Source organism: Panthera pardus, unplaced genomic scaffold (genome assembly GCF_024362965.1).
Source record: "Panthera pardus isolate Hobbes unplaced genomic scaffold, ASM2436296v1 HiC_scaffold_16, whole genome shotgun sequence".
Taxonomy (NCBI): domain Eukaryota; kingdom Metazoa; phylum Chordata; class Mammalia; order Carnivora; family Felidae; genus Panthera; species Panthera pardus.
The window spans coordinates 59,933,515-59,954,773 of NW_026526721.1; the positions used below are offsets into that span (position 1 = coordinate 59,933,515).

At 39.1% G+C, this 21,259-nt stretch overlaps 1 protein-coding gene across 5 annotated transcripts in view; it reads right to left on the reverse strand.

The window, feature by feature from the left end:
• The window catches only part of CCDC191 (coiled-coil domain containing 191), an 89,248-nt gene extending 68,048 nt beyond the window's left edge, over positions 1-21,200 (reverse strand). For 3 of the 5 annotated variants that reach the window (XM_053903356.1, XM_019448413.2, XM_053903358.1), the window contains exons 1-6: positions 20,994-21,200; positions 18,845-18,883; positions 11,765-11,906; positions 8,071-8,211; positions 3,920-4,098; positions 2,040-2,263 (exon numbers count right to left, since the gene is read on the reverse strand). In XM_053903356.1, the coding sequence (XP_053759331.1) occupies positions 2,040-2,263; positions 3,920-4,098; positions 8,071-8,211; positions 11,765-11,906; positions 18,845-18,883; positions 20,994-21,083 (815 nt within the window). In that variant the 5' untranslated portion in view covers positions 21,084-21,200. Of the gene's footprint in view, positions 1-2,039; positions 2,264-3,919; positions 4,099-8,070; positions 8,212-11,764; positions 11,907-18,844; positions 18,884-20,993 lie in introns of those variants that run through there. The other 2 variants (XM_053903355.1, XM_053903357.1) reach the window with 2 other exon arrangements.
• Positions 21,201-21,259: the final 59 nt, after the last annotated feature.

Genomic DNA, 21,259 nt, shown 5'->3' on the forward strand with positions numbered 1-21,259 from the left:
GTGGAAACTCAAACTGAGAGAGGGATGCCAGAATACTCTATAAACATGCTCTCATTAATTCTCCTATACATACAGGGGATGCACAATGTTGTATCTTATTACTTGTGCTGTTGACCATCACTTGGTTAAAGGGGCCTCTCCAGTGTAAAGTTGCCATTTTTCCCTTTGTAATTAAAGATTTCTTAGAGGAGATACTTTGAAACTATGTAGGGAAGCAGATTTAGGATAGCTTACAAAAAAATTAAAAAGGTCTATCAATAATAGAATTTTACTGACTCTCTCCAGATGCCATAATAATGTTATATTAGACACTTGTAGGCAGATCATAGTGGCCATTTAAAGAAATACAGTTCTAATACAATGGATCTGATTTTCTAAAATAACATTATAATATGTTATGAACGTAATAGCTGCTCATTGTGAAACACCAGAGCTATAAAAGCCATCCATATTTCCACCCAGAAAACAAACACTGACAATATGTCAGTGATATCTGATTGTACCACCATTTTTATCAATTTTTCTAATATTTATCAATGTTGATCATAAATAATATTATATTAATAATCTTTGTGCACAAATCTTTGCCTGGATTTCTGATCATTTTCTTAGGAGAGTTTTCCTAAGACTGGAACTCCCAGGTCAAGTGATAACACCATTTTTACGGCTCTTGTTGTTTATTGCCAAATTACTTTCTAGAACGTTTAAAATCAGTTCATCTGCTAGCAGTAGAGCATATTATCTGAATCGCTGGACTCATGGACAAGATTTTAACTTTTAAAAGAAATGAGTGGTCAGTGAACATTTGATGAGTGCCCACTCTGAACAGAGCATCCTGTTACAATCAAATGTTACCTGTTTTCATAATTTATTTTAGGTCTGCCTAGATTTTTCAGGGTTTAAGAGCAACCTGAAAAGTAAGGTTGCCCTTAGCGAGAAACTCCCTAAAACACTATTGATTGCTTTCTGAAAGGAATGGCGTCTGGAGGAAGCCTGAGGCTGGCACTTGGAAGAGTGAAGCCCACATCCACTGCCGAGCTGTTTTAAATTGGGTAGAATGAGAGCAATCAAGAACACAGGGGGAAAAGCTGTGTAGGCTGGTGGGGTGGAAGGGATTATCTAATAGGTCTTTCTAGCCTTTGAGTTTTGAGTATTCAGTCACTTGAGGCATGTTGCTCCAAGGTTTTTCCAATTTATGCATCAGTGCTGTTTCTCAGAATAAATACATTAGTTACGTATTTCATTTAGGAAGCTCATTTTCTGCATAAGGATAGTACATAATAGTACTACATCCAGTGAAGACTATTTTGATTTTCCTCTTATGTCAGATATTCCCGTTCTTGATCAGTGGCTGGAAGGCAATGAGGATTCTGTAGGATTATCAGAAGGTAAGACACACAATTCACACAGGCTGAGGCACAGTGAGCGAATATACAGGTAATGAAAGAAATACAAACTAACTAATATAATACCTATTAAAAGTGCAAAAATACTGAAAGTGATAGTACTCCCCAATGCTGAGAAGAGTGTACTAATCTGGCCCACTGCCAGCAATAGTGTAAATAAGTATAACGCATTTCGAAAGCAATTTGGCAGTGTTTCAAGAGTCATTAAAAGGCCTGTACCGTTTAACTCAGTAATTACATGCCTAAGAATATAAAAAGCTCTATGCTTAAGGAAGCTCACTGCATTATTACATGGTGACAAACCTGAAAGAGTTGAAATGCTTATCAGGTTGGGCGGGGAGGTCATTACATAAACTATGGTCTAGGAACTCAGTGGGGTAATACACAGATCTCAGGACTCTGGGCAATATGTTAATTATGACAAGCAAAATAACAAATTAAATGTACCTTAAGTATGTAAAGGGATCAAGACCCAGAGGAAACAGAAAAATGTTAAATAATTTGTTAAGATACTGGAATGGTGGGTGATTTCTCCTTTGTGTTTTGCTATTACAATGTCCATTTTTTTTAGAGTACTTCCAAAATGACTGCTTAAACAAAAAAACTCCACACTGCTCACCACGACCGGCTTACATTTTCCATGCTTCTTCCACAGTGCGTCTCCTCTCAATTATCTCCCTCCGCAGCTTTACCATCTCCCTTTGAATCTCCTCCTCCTCTTTCTTGGCCTCCAGAGCCTTCTTTCTCTTCTCTTCTTGCACCAAATACTGAGCCTCTAACAACGCTGATTTTTTCAGGGTCTTTTCAATTCTCTGGCGCTCTAGTTCTTTCTCACGTCTTAGGCGATTTTCTTTTACCTTAAAGAGAATACAACAAGGGTGAAATGCAGCCTTTCAAGTAGAAAAGGATATGCAAAAGCTTAGAATACATTTTCAAGTTCACAATATGCCCAGTTTGAAAATTCTGGCCCAGAAGCCCACTGTTTATCAGAAAAATAGGAAGAATTCATGTTTATTGGGTACAAACCAATTCAAAAGTCTAGATGAAGTCAGGTAGGAGGACTCCCAAAGAGTCTGGGAATGATTTGCATCACGGAAAAGTTGAAAATCTAATGGGTCAGATGCCACATTCTGGATGCTTACTTAGTAATAATTTCTGACCCCTGAAGTTTTCCAAGATATACACTACTGCTGTTCATTTGGGCCCGGTCTGCAGGCTGATTATAATTTAAGAAAGAATATGGATATTTGGGGGAGGCTACATTGTGAAGGATAGAACAGTGATATACTGCTTTAAGAACACCACACACTTTATTCATTAAAAAAAAAAAATTTATTTGAGAGAGTGAACGAGAGTGAGTGGGGGAGAAGGGTAGAAGGAGGGAGAGAGAGAATCTTAAGCAGCTCCAGTCTCAGCATGGAGTCATACGCAGGGCTCAATCCATGACCTGAGCCCAAATCAAGAGCTGGATGCTCAACCAACTGAACCACCCAGGTGCCCCCTACCCTTTATTCGTTTTTATCATTATTTAAATATATCAATGATTCTGGCTCTTATTTGGAAATCAAAACCATGAATTTCACAGGTATTTCTGAATAAGCACAGTCAATTTTTCAAGCATACTGATTCTGTAGAGGCTTGGCTAACTGTAAGTACAGGAGTGCTCCTTTCCCTCCTAGGTCACTTACCTTTACCCTCACCTTACTCTCCACTTATGAGAAGACAATCTCTTATTAAACCTTCTCTCCTCCCTTTTTTCACAAACCCAAAAGGATCATACTTCTACCCATTTTTCTAATATCTCCAGTGCTGATTAGGCACATCTTAATAATTTAAAACAATCAGAAATTCAGAGTTATAAAAAGGTAGCATAAAATGTATATGCAATTATTTTAGTTCAGTCTTAGTTCTGGACATGTGGAAAAGACTTGGTCATTCTGATTTCCTAAAGTTCCCCTACAAAGAGTGGAGATGCATCTTTTTCCTATAACCCACTATTTATTCCCTTTGAAGAAAAGAAAGTTCCCATATGCCTTTCTAATTCAAAACAGCTGAACTAGATTTAATTCAGATCTGTCCTCCCTTTCAAATTATAATCACAAAATGAGTGAATTTTTCAGTTGTCTGGAAAAGAATTATCATTATAACACTCACTAGAATATTCATGATATTAATATATTGATGTCACAGTTCAAAAACCAAATTCAAGCAAAACCAATCTACATATTTATAATAGAAAATATCACATACAAACTAATATAAAGTTTAGTTCACCACTCCATTGTTCAAAATCAATTGTTCTCTTTTTTGGTTTTCTTAAATTGTTTCCTGTCCTCAGTTTATGAGCATTATTTTTCTTCTGAAGTTCTTATATTTTATTTTTATTCTTTCTAACCAAACCACAGATGGCACCCTTTTTCATAATAAAGCCTAAGTCTTTATTTAAGCTTATTAAATGTGCTACACAAAGATTGCTTCCTGTTACCCATTTTAATTTTGTTTTTCCCTCCCACCTGCTTATGTCTCATCTCCATGGTAAGGCGAGGATCCTTCTGCTGCTGCTTGTCTTGGTTTCCATTCATTCCAAGATCTTCCAACATTCCAGAATCCACCACTTCTTTATGGAGCAGATGGTCTATAAATTTTTGAACAGTGGTACTTTCCTCTTCTTCCTCCAAATAGCCACATAACTCTGGGGGAGACAGAGCAAGAACAAAAAGAGGGAAAAAAAATTTAGTACAATTTCCATATTTAAGTAAATAACCTTGGTATAACAAAAATATAAAGCTGTGGGTGTTTAATAAACAGTAACTGATAATTCCAATTGGGTGAGTACAGCCCTCAGCAATTAACTACCTTCAGCTGAGAGGAAAAATGATGAATCTTCCCTCCCCAAGTCACTAAAGATTCCTTCATTGCCAAACATAAAAGATACTATTTCAGTCTAAACATCCTTGAAGACTCTATTGCTTCTTTTTTACATTTTTTTATTTTAAGTAAGCTCCACGTCCAACATGGGGCTCGAACTCCCGACCTTGAGGTTAAGAGTGATGTGCTCCACCGACTGTGCCAGCCAACTGCCCCGTCCGTTGCTTTTTTTTTTTTCAAATGGTTGTATTGAGGTATAATTGACATACAATAAACTGTAAATATTTAAAGCCTACCATAAGTTTTGACATATACATCTACCAGTAAAACCATCACTAAAACCAAGATAAGGAACATGTCTGTCAGCTCCAAAAGGATCCTCATGCTGATTTGCAAGCTCTTCCTCCCACTCCTCCCCACGTTCTCTGTCTTATCCCAGGCAGCCACAGACCTGCTTTCTCACACTATAAATTTACATTTTCTGGAATTTTGTATTAATTAAATCATACACTCTGTACTTTTTTCGTCAGCCTTCTTTTACTCAGCATAATTATTTTTGAGATTCATGTTATATCAATAGTTTATCACTTTTTATTGCTGATTAGTACTCCACTGTATGGGTATACCATGATTTGTTCATTTATTCAGGGATAGACATTTGGGTTGTTTCCAGATTTTGGCTATTACAAATAAAGTTGTTATAAACATGTGTGTACAAGTTTTTGTATGAACATATGCTTTCTTTTCTCTTGGGAAAATGCCTAGGAGTGGAATGGCTTGATCGTATAAGTATCTGTTTAACTTTTTAAAAAACTGTCAAACTGTTTTCCAGAGTGGTTATACAATTTCACACAATCATCAGCAGTACAGGAATGTTCCGGTTACTCCACATCCTCACCAATACTTGGTGTCATCAGTCTTCGGATACAAGCCATTTTATTAGGTATGTAGTGGTTACTCAAAGTAGTTCTAATTTGCATTTTCTTGATGACTAGGGATAGCGAACATCGTTCTTGTTGATGTTCTGTTTAGTTCCATACATTATTGAAAATGGGGTATGAGGTTTCCAAATAATTTGGAGAATTGTTGAATTATCTATTTCTCCCTTCAACGTTGTCAGTTTTTGCTTCATATATTTTGGGGCTTTTTTGTAGGTGTATGTATGTTTATACTTGTTCCTTTATCGTTATAAAACTCCCTTCTTTGTCCCTAGTAACAATTTTTTTTTTGAGAGAGAGCAAGCACAAGTGGGGGAGGGGCAGAAGGCGAGGGAGAGAGAGACTCTTAAGCAGGCTCCATGCCCCGTGCAGAGCCTGATGCGGGGCTCCATCTCACTACCATGAGATCATGACCTGAGCCTGAAATCGAGTCAGACACTTAACCAACTGAGCCACCCAGTCATCCCTCTAATAACAGTTTTTTTTAATTTATTTTTGAGAGAGAGAGAGAGAGAGAGAGAGAGAGAGAGAGAGAGAGAAAGCATTAGAGAGGCAGAGAGAGAGAAAGAGAGAGAGGGAGAGAGAAAATCCCAAGTAGGCTCTGCACTGCCAGTACATAGCCTGATGCGGGGCTTGAATTCACAAACTGTGAGATCATGACCTGAACCGAAATCAGGAGTCAGAGGCTTAACCAACTGAGCCACCCAGGTGCCCCAACAATTTTTTTTCTTAAAGTCTATTTTTTCTGATATTACTAAGTTGTTCTCACTTTTTTTTGGTTACTAATTGCACAGTATATCTTTTTCCAGAATTTTACTTTCAAACTATTTGTGTCTTTGAATCTAAATTGTGTAACTTGCAGACAGCATATAGTTCATATTTTAAAATCTTCGTCTTTTATTTGGAGTATTTAATCCATTTACATTAGGTGTAATTCCTGACAAGATATGATTTATATTTGTCATTTTGGTATTTGTTTTTTGTACATCTTATGTAAATGACCTTTGTTAGGTTGAAATTTACCTTCTATTACTAATTCGCTGAGAGTTTTTATTAGGATTGGATGTTAGATTTTGTTAAGTACTTCTGTGTCTATTGAGATAATCACATTAATCAATATTTTTGGTAATATCCTCTTTAATGGCTCCATAATACCTTTGTTCAGTTTTGATCTAAAAAATGAGGAAAACAAAACACTCTACAAGCAAAAGATGTGTGAGGGATGGTATGATACTAGATGAAAATTGCCAGTCTAAGAAATATAACTATATCTATTAGCACCATATGAAAGGAAGTAATAGTTTCACTATATTCCATATATGCTTCAGAATAAATATGAAGTCTGGAAATGCCTCACTTTAGTAATGACATTAATAAATTAGAAAACATCCAGAAGGTGGCAACCAGGATAATGAGATTTAGAAATGATGTGACATAAAGAACTGTTGAGAGAACTGGTGTATTTAAGCCAGGAACATTGAAGTATATGAGATCAGATATGATTATATCACCCACAAAACAAACAAACAAACAAACAAACAAACAAACAAACAACAGTTTTCTTGGGAAAGGGAACATGATATTATTTTCTGTTGTACTAAAGGGTAAAAGTTATAGAGGACAAATTCCCAAGAGAGAATGTGTGAGGAGTAGAGCCTCACAACAGCTGAAATGGGCTCCTCCTATCCTGGGAGCTGTACTGGCAGAGTTTTTTGTGGTTTTTTTTAATATTTTTTAAAAATGTTTATCTCTTTTTGAGAGAGAGAGACAGAGTGCAAGTGAGGGAGGGGCAGAGAGAGAGGGAGACACAGAATTGGAAATAGGCTCCAGGCTCTGAGCTTTCAGCACAGAGCCTGACACAGGGCTTGAACTCACGAACTGTGAGATCATGACCTGAACCGAAGTTGGATACTCAACCGACTGAGCCACCCAGGCATTCCTCTACTGGCAGAGATTATATCACTCCATGTTAGGGATACTATAGAAGGATCTCTGTCTGAGGGGGTGAAGAGGAGAGATCAGATTAACTGATCTTGAAGGATTCCTCTAACTTTAAGAGCTCATGACTTTGTGATTCCTGGGCTGGGGGTTTTGTTGATTTTGTAGAGCCCTAAACAAGAAAAATGCCGCCAGGTGAGTTTACCCAGGGTGTCTGAGTCACACATGAGGATCTGCCACCACCATCACCAGGCCTACCTTTATGCTGAGGAAAATAATATCAAATTCTGAGTACATTTGAGGAACCCTCACAAACTGGCTCTGTGCACAACAATAAGCTCTCTTATAAAGATACATGAAGCATTTCATAAATATAAAATGATAAAGGAATGTTTAGGGGTTTCTGGGTGGCTCAGTCAGTTAAGTGTCTTGATCTTGGCTCAGATCATGATCTCGCAGTTCATGAGATTGAGCCCTGTGTCAGGCTCTGCGATGACAGTTGGGATTCTCCCTGGCCCTCTTTCTTTGCCTCCCACCCAGGCTTGTGTGCACTCTCTCGCTCTCTCTCTCTCAAAAATAGAAAAATTTTAAAAAATGATACAAGAATGTTTAAATGTAGCCCCTATCAAAGTAAGGAGTCATTCAACAATACATGGGAAGACACTCAAATAGCATGCATTGCTATTATAATCAAAAGAAGAATTACAAACAATACTTTTAATTTGAAAAACACTATGAATTTACTGAGGATATAGGTAAGTAATTTAAATTGAACCAAGAAAAATTAAAGCTAATTATAAAACTAAGCAAAAACACAGAAAAGTCAAATAATATATCATGTATTATTCCAAACAATTAAAAAGATTTCTTAGATACATTTATTAGATGTTAAAGCTTAAAACAATCAGTCAAGTTCTTACCATCAAACCTGTCATATTTCGAATGCCCAGTGGCTTCCGGCACAGAAGGGATATTTGATACCGTGTCTTTAGCATCTTCACCATCACTTGCTAGTTCTTGCTTAAGTTTGGTGTCTAACCAGTCGTTGACTAGCTCCTGAGCTATCAGTGAAACAAAAAATCTTTTTAATATTTCAATTACTTCAGAGACTTTCTTCATTCACTGTTTTCATTCATTCAGTAAATATTAATTGAGCATCTAACGTGTCAAGTACTGTACTAGATGCTGTGAATAGAGCAGCAAACAAAACAGGACAAATAAAACCTATCACCAATGAAGTTTACATTCTAATTGGAGAAGAGAGACAATAAGTAAATCAGAAAAACAGAGCAGGAAAAGGAGAAATGATGTACAAGAAATGGAAGGTAGGTATTGATAGTTTTAAACTGGGGGGAAGGGGTCAAAGAAGGCCTCCTTGAGAAGACATTTGGGCAAAGAAGAGAAGAAAGTGAAGGAGTGAGCTATATGGACATGTAAGGCAATATTATTCCATGTAGAGGGAAAGCAAGTGCAAAGGCCCCACAGAAGAGAATGTCTAGAGTATTGGAGAAATAGCAAGGAGGCAGTGTAGAAAGGAGTGAGTGAAGGGGGAATGTAGGAGACAAAGTAAAGAGGTAACATGGGGATCAGGTTTAGAGCAGTAGTTCTAGACCAGGGGTGATCCTGCCCCCGAGGAGACATTTGGCAATGTCGACAGCCATTTTTGGTTATCACAACTGGGGTAACAGAGGCCAGGTATGCTGCTAAACATCCAACAATGCACAGGACAGCCCCCACAAAAAAAAATTATCTGGCCCAAAACATCCATAGTGCTGAGGTTGAAAATCCCTTGCGTAGAAGTAGGCGACACCAATTCAAAGACAATTGCAATAATCTAGGAAAAAAGTGATAGGAGCCCGGACCTAGAGTGGAAGTATTAAAAATGGTCCAATTTTAGAAAGTAATGCTTTGAGGTGGAATTGGTTTGCCGATATATGATATGGGAATTGAGAGAAAGAAATCTATAAGGTTTTTGGCCTAAGCAACTGTAAAAATGGAGATGCCATTTACTGAGACAAGGAAGGCCAAGGGCAAAGCAGGTTTGGAGAGAAGATCAGGGGCTCATTTTTAGACTAGTTTGGTTTGAAATGCTTATGAGACATACAAACAAGAAATGTCAAATAAGAATGTCAAAGAGGCATTGGCTATATCACTCTCGATTTCAGGGAAGAGGTCCAAGATGAAGAAATAAGTGTGGGTGTTGCCAGCATACAGACAGTATTTAAAGCCATAGAAGTGGACAAGATCACCGAAGGAGGAAGATGGATAGAGGACTGGTTCCAGGAATAAGCTCTGAACACCTCCAGTGTTTAGGGGCTAAAGAGCTGAAGCAGAAGCAGGAGAGCAGACTAGGAAGGAGAGGCCCATTGAGGTAAGAGGAAAATCAAACAGTGTGACATCCTGGCAGCCAAGTTCCTAGTGATATTCAGAAAATCTTCTTAAATAGATAGGTATGGGAGAAAATGTCTACTTTAGCATGACCTTCATCACTGTCGTCATTATCAGACAGCTCCATGGGTAGGTCAGAGGGCTTTCAAAAAGGAAAAGTATATATTTCACCACTATCTCCATCGTTATTACCATTATCACACAGCTCTGAGAGAATGGAATGTTTATTACATGAAATGATGCCAAAAGGCATTTAATACAGCTAGCAATGCATATCATATGAAACAGAAAAAAATGAATCAAGGTAGTAGAAACTAAGTGTGAAAAGTATACTCATAACAAATATCACTGGCTTTCAGAGGCAGGAAGAGAAAGGGGACAGATATTTACTGAGTAACCCTGTGTACAGTAATACATGCAGTTATGTGTATAATAATTTATGTGTAGACTAACTCAGATCTGCTAAATGTCATTCATTAGTAAACAGGGATTTACTATGAAGTGCCCCAAAAGAAAAAAGAAAGGGAACTTCTCTTAGAGGGTTCAACTGTAGGAATACCTCATATTGGATCAGAGGCTCTAAGGCTACATTAAGCAGAATTTCTCAAAGAATGTTCCTCAGAACATTGGTTCTTATTGAATATTAACAGATAGTTGATGAGAAAGGAAAAAAGGATACAAACCTTTGAAAACCATGTTCTGTCTGTATACTAGTACTTTCTAATGTGTATCACTAATTCTTCAAGATATGAATATGGACTTCAGGATAAAAAGAGTTTCATGGTAAAGGGAGCTTGGGAAATGGGGTAAGTAAACACTATTTTGTGCATTCCCACTAGTGGATTAGGAGATAGGGTGGGCAAGATGTAGCCTTGCCAATTTCTGAATCAATCTCCTTTCTCCATCTCCAATACTACCAACCACCAAGATCAAGTGCCATTACAGCTCACCCAGACCACTGCAATAGCCTCCCACTTGTCTCCCTTTTCCCTCCTTTTCTTCCTTATGATCCATTCTTCATATAATTCAAATACTGTGCTGCTAAACCTCTGCTTAAAACCCTTCAATGTCTTCTCATACTCAGAATAAAGTCTAAATTCTTTTCCCAGGCCTATAAGAGCCCTATGTAATATGTCTTCTGCTCACTCCTGCAAGCTCATCTTCATTGGGAAGCTCCGGCCACACTGCTCTTCCTTCAGTTCCTTAAGCACACCAAGCTTGTCTGTACTTCAACTCTTGATGCTGCCTTTCCCTCTGTCTGGGATGCCCTTCCTCCATCACCACTTGGCTGGCTCCTTCTTATTATTCAGGTGAAAACTTGAATGATTTATCATTACCTAATAATTCTTTCAGTTTTCTTTATTCTTACACTAAAATATATACCCCATGAAAGCAAGAGCTTTGCCTCTCTTGTTCATAACCTGTTCCTCCAGTATCTAAAATAGTACCTGGCTCAGAGTACTAATTGTATATATATATTGACATGTATATAATATATAAAATAAATATATATTTTGTTACGAATGTATAAATTTTCATTATAAATAAATTATATAGATATACAAATAATCATACACATAAAGGAATAATTATATATATGTTTTTTGAACGAAGACATAATCTGAATAAATGGAGACATAGATAATCCAAATGGAAGCTGGCTTCCAGGAGATGGCCACTCTGACTTTCCTCCTACCTCTGTGGCCTCTCCTTTCCAGTCTTCTTTGCTGGTTCCTCCTGATCTCTTCATCCCTAAGTGCTGGAGCTTCTCAGAGCATGAGAAACTAAAATACTAAATTCCAGAGGAGTAAATGCTTTGGGAAGGTAGGGAGGTTAGATCAGTTTTAGACTCTCTTCATAAGGAATAAAGTGGATTTACAAACTAGCGGTCAAATTATCTCATAATACCAGATGAAGTTATCATGCTGCCCTCTGTGTAACAGGACTAATACCTTACAGCACTCACCAGTTAGCTGTGCCATATCAAACTGCCTCTGAATGTGGTTCTATTTCAGGAGACAAAATGGGCCTTAAATAGAGCACTACTTGTAACACTGGAGTTTACTCCAGAGTAGATTAGTTTCAGGAAGATAGAAAGACACAAAAATTAACAGCAAGAGAAAGAAAAGCTTCCATTCTGTACTTTGAAATGCACTACAGGTTATGCTTTAATAAATTGTATTCTAAAGAACTGTTTACATTGCAGCAAAAAATGTATTCTCTTACCTTCTGCATAGACTTCATCATGATCCTCTATTTGCTCCGGTGTTTCTAAATCTATGATATGGCTCCAAAGCCTTCTGGATAAATCAGAATTTCTAGCAGAGAATGCTTTTGAAACTGCAAATTCTGAGGCTTTCTCCACCCTCTTCAATATAACAGAAAAAAGAAATCCATTAAGATGACAACAACTTTGTCCAGGGCTAAAGAATTTTTCTCCTGCTCATGGAACTGATTTTCTACCAACTACTAAAATACTTCCATTTTTCCATTTTTGAAGGAACTCTGAGGTGTAAACACCCCAAATAATTTCATTTTTTAAACATGAAATTTACAACAATATGTTGCCAAATTTTAACAGGTATTCACAATGCTTATATTTGAACAAAAGATTATTTAGACTGTAGATAATTTTTGTTTAGAGCATTAGTGATGGGATCCTGACACCTGGATATTTTATTTCAAATAAAAAATAGAATATTTTATTAGCTCCAACGCCACTAGGATTTGCATACGAATATGAACCAGAGGCAGAGTAGCTATACTTCCTTAAATTACTACCCCTGAAATGAACCTCCCATCATATATTAAACAAACTATAGGCTCAATAAAATTGGGATAGAGTCACTGAACGGTAGTCATCCAGAATGTTTTAATTCAACAGTAAAATGTGGCCCAATTCATGGGATTGGTGGAGGTGGGCAAACTGTGTTCATATTTGCATTTATCTGCACAACAAAAAATAATTTATCTTACAACTAAATCCCTGACTTTCCCCCTCCCCACAGACTTGCTTTCCTCCACACCTGGTAGTAACAATTCCACTTTTTTAGTTTTCAGGATGAAAACCCTGTAGTCCTCCTTGAACATAGTCTCTCCCTCTTACCCCACATCCAATTGGTCAGGAAATCTGTTGACTCTATTTTCAAACTATATCCAGCATCTGACCCCTTCTGGTCACCTCTACTGCTATCACCTGGTCCAAGGCACTGCACTTTCCTGACAGGTTTTCTGTGATAGTCTCCCATCACAGCAGATAGTCCCTTTAAAATGAAAGCCATAACATAACTCCACTCAAAATTCTTAAATTGTTCTTGGGGTGCCTGGGCGGCTCAGTCGGTTGAGCATCCGACTTCAACTCGGGTCGTGATCTCGCGGTTTGTGGGTTCGAGCTCCACATCAGGCTCTGTGCTGACAGCTCGGAGCCTGGAGCCTGCTGTGGATTCTGTGTCTCCCTCACTTTCTGCCCCTCCCCCACTCGTGCTCTCTCTGAAATAAATAAACATTAAAAAAAAAAAAAAAAAAACCTCTTCAATTGTTCTGTATTTTACTCAGAGTAAAAGGCAAAGTCCTTCCAATGCGCTTCATGGTCCTGTACCATGAGGCCCTTGGTGAGCTCTCCAACCTTCTTGTTTGCTACATCCCATTGCTCACTCAACTTCAGCCACACTGATCTACTGGTTCATTCCTCTTCACAGATGCCAAGCATGGTCCCACCTCAGGGCCTTTGCATTTGTTCCCCCTCTGCTGAACTGCTCTCCCTCGATAGCCAAACAACACTTTCCCTTGCCTCCTCAAGTCTTTACTCAAATATCACCTTCATCCTAAGTCCTTCTCGAACTACACTACATGAAAGGAAGGTAACCACCCTCCTTGTGGCTCTCCCTATTCTCCTTCTCTGCTCTTTCTCTGTAGCACTTATGACCTTATATTTTACCATTTATTGTCTCCCCTAAGTAGAATGTGAGCAGACATTTTGTCCTTTTCATGCATGAAACCCCCAGTACATGTAACAGATGCCCCATAAATGTTTGTTGAAAAAAGGAATACATGCAGGATTTATTTTAAAAAGCTAAACTTTCCCAAAGTTTATATTGTTGCCTGACCTATTTTGGAAATGATTTTTCCTCTTGCTCTTCATGGAAAAACTGGTAGTACCTCTGCCAAAATTTGCCAGGGACTTTACCATTTAAATTCTCAAGGATTTCATATATTAAGTTTGAATTAGAAACAGAGGAATAAAACTGAAAAGCCAAAGGTAATTTGAAAAAGATGTGGAAAATAGAACACACAGGAAAAGATAGGAATCAGAAGAAAACACGATCTAATCAGGGTTAAAATAAAGAAAATATCATTCACTCATTATGAGATCACTCGGGAGAGATCTGTTTCCCACATTATTTCTTGGTCTCTGATGTGCCCAAATTTATGATGGTCAATATGCCATTCAGTAGATGGTCACAATTCGCTGGGCATATATTCCTTCCCTTTAAGGTTTTAACATTCTAAGACAGCATGATGAATTTCACATATTCTGTAGGTGTGTATATGCTATATACATATATATGTAAATAATGTGCAAATAAAATAGATCAACTTTCAGTTTTTAAACCAACATTCACAAACAAAAAGTAAACAAACCCAGATCATAGACTCAGTTCCTCAGGCTATGAATGAAAGAAAGAACTCTGTATGGTATGTCATCTCATGTGAGTTAGAATTTGTACAGATTCTTATCAAAGGAGGTAGAGAACTTGGAGATGGGGAAGACTGATTTGGGTACTGAAGAAGGGCACAGACCGATAACTTACAAGGAAGGGAGTAAAGAGAAATGTCTGCTCAGCTCTGACAAAGCAAGTGTTTGGGATATCACTTAAAATGAAAATTTGGGGAAAAAATAGATGATACTAAGGATTAGAAATTGTCTGTATTCCTTGTTTAAAATATTACATCTTTACCATTTCTTTCAAAATAAATATGTGAGAAATGGAAGAGGTTTATCTTAAGTTATATTTCACTAAAACAAACAGTGTCAACTTAACAACTTATTCTTTTTTTTTTTTTAATTTTTTTTTTTAACATTTATTTATTTTTTGAGACAGAGAGAGACAGAGCATGAACGGGGGAGGGGCAGAGAGAGAGGGAGACACAGAATCGGAAGCAGGCTCCAGGCTCTGGGCCATCAGCCCAGAGCCTGACGTGGGGCTCCAACTCACGGACCGCAAGATCGTGACCTGAGCTGAAGTCGGACGCTCAACCGACTGAGCCACCCAGGCGCCCCAACAACTTATTCTTTAAGTAAGTTGGTTGAAGGCTTGAAGGCGAGCTTCGTTCCTACTACCTTAGTGGACATTAAGGGGAAAACAAAACTAAAAGTGACTTTTCAGAGAGTTCACTTTCATCTACCTACCTATTTTTTCATATGCCATGTGTGCAAGAAAAAACTCATAGTTCTGAAGTAACACAGGGTGATTACATAGAAAACCTGAAAACCTGAACAGAGTTACTTGAATAGTAAAGTTACTCAGTAATTATGTTACATGCAAGTATATAATTTGTAAAGGAACTACCTCAATTATTCCCATGATCTTATAAATGCTCAATATGAGCTCCTCATGTCCCACAGCACACATCAATCCCATTGTCCACCCAATGGCAGAAACAACAGCTACAATGGACTCCAATTTCCTCAACGTTCGGAGGTACAAGCACAAGATTCTTAATATACCCTCAAGTACAAACTGCATGTTTATATATAATAGTTTCAGGAGTAAGATATTTTTGAAACTGCCCAATTCTTTTTTCATCACTCTGTATATAAGCAAATGCTTGATGCTGTTTCTGTTGTGTATGAATGCCAAAATAATTCCAAAGAAAAAAGTATTAGATAAAATGGGATTAGGCGGTTGAGGTGGGTGAGGGGAAGCTATTCACTGAGAGGTGCATCTCAAGCTGACTTTAAGGGAAGGATCTGGATTGACCCCCCCCCCCCCCACACACACACACACCAGAGAGGAATAATATTCCAGGCTGGTGGGGGAGGGGGGAGATCAGTGTAAGTCAAAGTGAAGGTAAGATAGATGGGAAGGAGACCAGCCTGACAGGAGTCACACAGAGTATCAGCAAAGGGGCTGTTACGGGTTGACTGATATTACAGGTAGATTGACAGAGAGACTTAAACACCCATCTAGAATTTACAGAGTTTCATTGGATGGCATGCAGAATCACTGAAGGTTCAAGAATAGAGAATCAATGAAAATGTTCAGAAAGCTTAAGTAACAAAGTAACAGAATACACAGGAGTAAAAAGATGAGTCAGTGTATCAAATCAGGATGAGGATAAATTATAAATCATAGTGAACTGTTGGCATTTTGGGTGAGCTCCCCTAGAACTTACAGTTCTACTCAAGCATCTGCCTGATTCTAAGTGACTTCAACATCTCTGAGGAAGACTCACCAACATTTCAGCCTCAGAGTTTGCTTGATCTATATTCCAATGGCCTTCCTCTCAATTGTACTTCAGCAACCTACTGACTTGGTCATCCTGCACTACATCACACAGAATTTTCCACTGTTCAGCCCCAAAGCTGATAACCCCTTTCCCCTCATCAGCTTCCTGTCTGCTGGCCTCTTTTGCTCCCCCTCCTCCACTAGATTGGTGTTGCACCTAAACAAGTCCTTAGTCACTATATGTCTTCTCCTCCCAACTTAGGAGTCCTTTAAAAGGTCCTCTCCTTCCTACTCTGCATGGATATTCAGCTACTGTCTTATATAAGCCTCAAATCTCTTGTATCTTTGTCTCTCCAATGAGAATTTTTAAGTCTGGATCAATCTGATCTGTCAATTTTTGGTATCACATAAGATTTTAGTTACCTGCTTTAGCCAAGCCCCCAGTGCTGCCTGGTGATCTTTTCTGTTCTGAAGAAAGCCCTTTCTCAAACTTCACTATGCTCCACACCCTTTCCAGATACCTCTTCCCCCTTCTTCCATGTAACAAGGTCTAAGCTGATTTTGAGACGGTGGTCCACTTAAGGGGATTTGAAGTCTTAGGTCCGGAGGTTGTAACTGTTTAGGGTACATCCAGAGTTGGGATACAGTAGGGAACAAAATTAGAGAAGAAGACAGGAATGAACAGAAAAATAATAGGAGAAGCAAGATAAGACTGTTACAAAAAGATAAGGAGAGGATTTCTAGAATAAAAAAAGTGATAACTGTATCAAACAAATCTTACAAAGTTTGAGAATGAAGAAGATAACAGAGGATTGATCAGGAAGTCATTTATAAGAACCATTTCTGTGGTGAGAAACAGAAACAGGGAGGGAAATTACTGTAGACACAAGAGGATAATAAAAATGAAAGGGCAGGGAGTCTAGGCTATACACCCAAAGACACTAGGTAACAACAAGATGTACCACAATCAGAATGGAATGCAGGGTCAAGTAAGGACTTACTGGGGGGTTTTTCTGAGATGGAAGATTTGAGGGCATAACTGAGACAGAGCTACTGCACAAGTTTTAGAAGAATGATAAAAGATCTAACTGATGAAGCTGTCAACCGCATAAAAGAGGAAAATGGTGTAGAAAGTCAGAGCACAATTTTATCCTTCTGTGCCACTTAAATCTTCCCCTCCGGAGGAGACGGTAACTAAATGTGCAACTAAGCCCTGCAGGGGTCTGGCACTGAACTCTCAGCACTGACATGTAAACTAAGTAAGCCTAGTATGAGGCTGAGGAGTGGGCTTCCCAGAGGCTAGCCTCCACAATGGCAGGTCCATTTTAGCTGTCTTCTAAGTCAGACCTTCCACAGGAGCCAGCAGGCCTTCTCTGGCCCATCTATATTAGTGTCCCCCACCACATGGTTCCATTACATCTTTAATTCTCCCAACAGTTTTAAGTTGTTTAACCCCTGCTGGACTATTAACTCTGGGAAGGCAGAGAGTACCTGCCCCAAGCACTATTTTATCTTCAGTGTCCAACAGAGTGCACTGGTATCTAGAAGGCACTTCATAAATACTGTCTGGATAAATAACATTGATTACATCTAGCCTAGGTTCCATCTGGCCTGGTGCTCATAATGCCTGTCAATTTAGGTAAGTAATAGCTCTTCAAAATACTACCAGGCAGAATGATATTTTCCCAGGAAAATGCTGCATGACTTTGAAACATATGCTGCACAAATGAATTGAGTATGGCAAGTTGCCAAGCTGACACTCAGAGGCAGGCACCTGAAGTAGTTTAATGGTACTTTCAACTTAAATGGTACTTGCATTCAAAAATATACATTTCAGGCCTGGAAGAGTGCTCAGAAAGTTACCTAATCCAATCCCCTCATCATAGAATGCTCAAACATATTCTTCATTAGTCTAACATTAAGTGGCCATTTAGAATCCACTTGAATACCTCCATTGATAGAAAATACGTCTCTTTGGGGTGCCTGGGTGGCTCAGTCGGATGAGCCTCCGACTTTTGCTCAGGTCATGATCTCCCGGTTCGTGAGTTCGAGCCCCATGTTGGACTCTGTGCTGACAGCTGGGAGCCTGGAGCCTGCTTTGGATTCTGTGTCTCCCTCTCTGCCCCTCCCCTGCTCATGCTCTGTCTCTGTCCCTCTCTCAAAAATAAATAAACATTAAAAAACAAAAAAGAAAACACATCTCTTTAGGAGAATGCCCTCTCCATGTTTGGATCCCTCCAGTCATTAGAAAATTCTTATGATGCATGCATAGCTTTCACCTAATTCATTGGTCCCATAGGTCAATGTAACTACAGGACAGTCTTTCCAATATCTTAGGAAGGCTGCCACATCCTCTCTTACAGCTTCTCCTCTCCTGCTCCTTTAATCTTCTTCACGTGATCCTCACAGCATTTGAAAGAGTATGTCTATATTCATTTTCTTGTCAGTCACACTTTCATGAGAAGCAACAGAATGAAAAAAAATACTAAAGAATATAAAACTAAAGCAACAGGGGTGCCTGGGTGGCTCAGTCAGTTAAGCATCCGACTTTGGCTCAGGTTGTGATCTCACGGCTTGTGAGTTTGGGCCCTACATCAGGCTCTGTGCTGACAGCTTAAAGCCTGGAGCCTGCTTTGAATTCTGTGTCTCCCTCTCTCTCTGCTCCTCCCCTACTAATGCTCTATCTCTCTCTCCTTCAAAAATAAATAAAAACATTAAAAAATTTTTAAAAAAACACAACTAAGGCAACGTAGTTAACATGAGAATAAAAACTGCAAAATGGAGATTAGTATTCCTTTCCATCTGATTATGTCTGACTCTTAACTCTCTTCCTATCCTAACTGTGCAATATCCTTACCTTAATCCAGTGTTCCACATTGTCAGGGTCAAAGGCAGGCTGTAGATAATATATACAGAATATTAATACACAGCAATAACTTTATCAACTTTGCCTTTTTAATCTATCCTTCTGACTAAAGCATATGGAAAAGTGTCCTTTTTCTTTCCTCAAGGCATTTCACTAGCAAGTTAAGCAAGAAAAGAACACAGAGATGGTCAGAGGAAAAAACACGGAGCCTTCTCTGGGACATCTTCTGTTTTTGTCTCCTGCCTAGGCCCACCTGGAGATTCTGATTTAATTGGTCTGGAATAGGCCCCAGGTGTCAGTATTTTTTTTTTTTAAAGCTCTCCAGAACCAAAATAGAGGAATGATAGATATGATCATATCTTATAAAAACCCAAACAAGCGCCAATTCATGAGCCAAATCATTCAAATATCATGGAAGCAAATCTGCTTGGAGAAGGGTATGCCCCTTTCCCTGGGCCCCTCTTTTCAAAAATGACCTGTAGCCAGGGGCTTTCCTATCTTACCTACAGCAGGAATATTATTTGGTCCAAAAACAACTAGGGAGAGGAGGCGGTGCATATCATGAGGGATAAGCAATCTTCTACTGTTTTACAAAGCAGAAAATGAAGTAAAGATCACAAATATTTTTACCCATGTCAGTCAGATATCAATATGAAATTAGAAACCAGACCAGTAAGACACTTCCTTTCTTCACTTTCTGTAACTCTTAGAAGCTTGTAAAATTCCCTCTAATAGTCACTTAACAAATAGAGGTAAGTATTTGCTTTGCTAATAATTCAGGTGGGTCTTTAAATAAAGAAGGGAATATCTCAACTAACATACTGTCACACAGAAGAAGGAAAAGTATAATACTCTCTCACATAATACGTCACCTTCACAGCACCTCAAGATAACTAATCAACGCAGTTGGACAACTGAGTGGCTTTTTCACTGCAACAAAGAGCTGATGCTATTAAAACAACTGAACCTTAAGAAGCCCTCGTGCTTTTACGTTTTTATCCTCCAGGCATTTACAATGAGCACTGGCAGCAAAAATCCTTCCTTTTTGGAGTCTTAAGAAATTGACCCAAGTTTTTACCTTTCATAATCAAGTCTATACCAATAACCTATTTGAGATCCAATCTATTGTGAAACTACTACATTACAATATGAGCAGACTCTGTTTCCAAGTCTCTCTAATCCTCCTACCTCCACCCTCCCGTATTCTGGGCAAGATATTCACCAAGTGGACTACGTCCGGTGCATTATTTAGCTAGTATATTTAAAATAAACTGCAAGCTCAATTGCCTAGAGCCCTAAGAAAGGTCACGTTGTCTATAGAATATATTTTTTTAAGAAAGTGTAACTTGAGGGTGAAAACAGCTGGTGAAACTGCTCAGGAGCTGAAAGCTGAGAAGCCACTCCATTTTAGTACTCTCACATTTAAAGCATTTATTTTTGTGACTGTTAAAAAGGTAGTCTGTGGACGGCACACACCGTGTGACTGCGACTTTGCACATGGCATTTGCGTATGCTTCAAGTTTAAAATGGGGTTATCAGTTATCCATGTCTTTGGATGCTAATGCATCCAAGGAGGTAACAGATATAAAAAGGAATTATTTTTCTGAATGTTGGTGAATTCAGAAATTTTTAAGTGAATCAAGTATTGGTCTGTCCAATATCCACTTGCATTCTTGAGTTCATTTTTGATAATTTATGTAAAATTAGAAGGGGAGGACTCTGAGGCGTAGGACTTAACGTGAAGACTTTCCCCTTCCAATACAGATCTAAAATTGGAACCCCTTTTTTTAAAACAATGAAATGTGTGGGAACTTCCCTAAAATTGTGGGCGTGGGAATGGGAGGCGAGGGAATTGGCGAATTCTCTTCACCCGGATGGGTGCTACCAGACCTCTCCGGTTTGTGAAAAGCATTTGATGGAAACAGTTCTTTCACGGTACTGCCCATCAAAGCCAAAAGGTACCTAGACCCCAAAGTTCATAGGCCCCCTTCCCCAGGGCAATGTTGGCTCCAGGGCAGTCAAGGCAAGGGGGAGCCAAGTAAGGATGCCCCTGGGGGAAGAAGGAGGAAGCGCAGCCCGGCTCGGCTGCCCACGGGGTCGGTCCCCGCACCCACCAGAGCTCCCGATTGGGATGGATCACCTTGGGACTCGGCTTCCTGGTAAATTGTTTCCAGCGATTCGGCCCCGTCCTCTTCCTTGAAGAGGACATATCCTGGGGCGCCAGCAGCATTTTCCAGGTTCAGGCCCGGACCAAGGCAAAGCTGGAAAGACCGCTCCGTTGCCAAGGCTGCTTCCGGGTCTCCCTGGGAGTTGTAGTTCCTCCGCCCGCAAAGAAGGCAGGCGTGGGGCGCCGTCGAACTACCACTCCCAGGAGGCTGTGCTCAGGCGGAACAAGTTAGGTCGGTA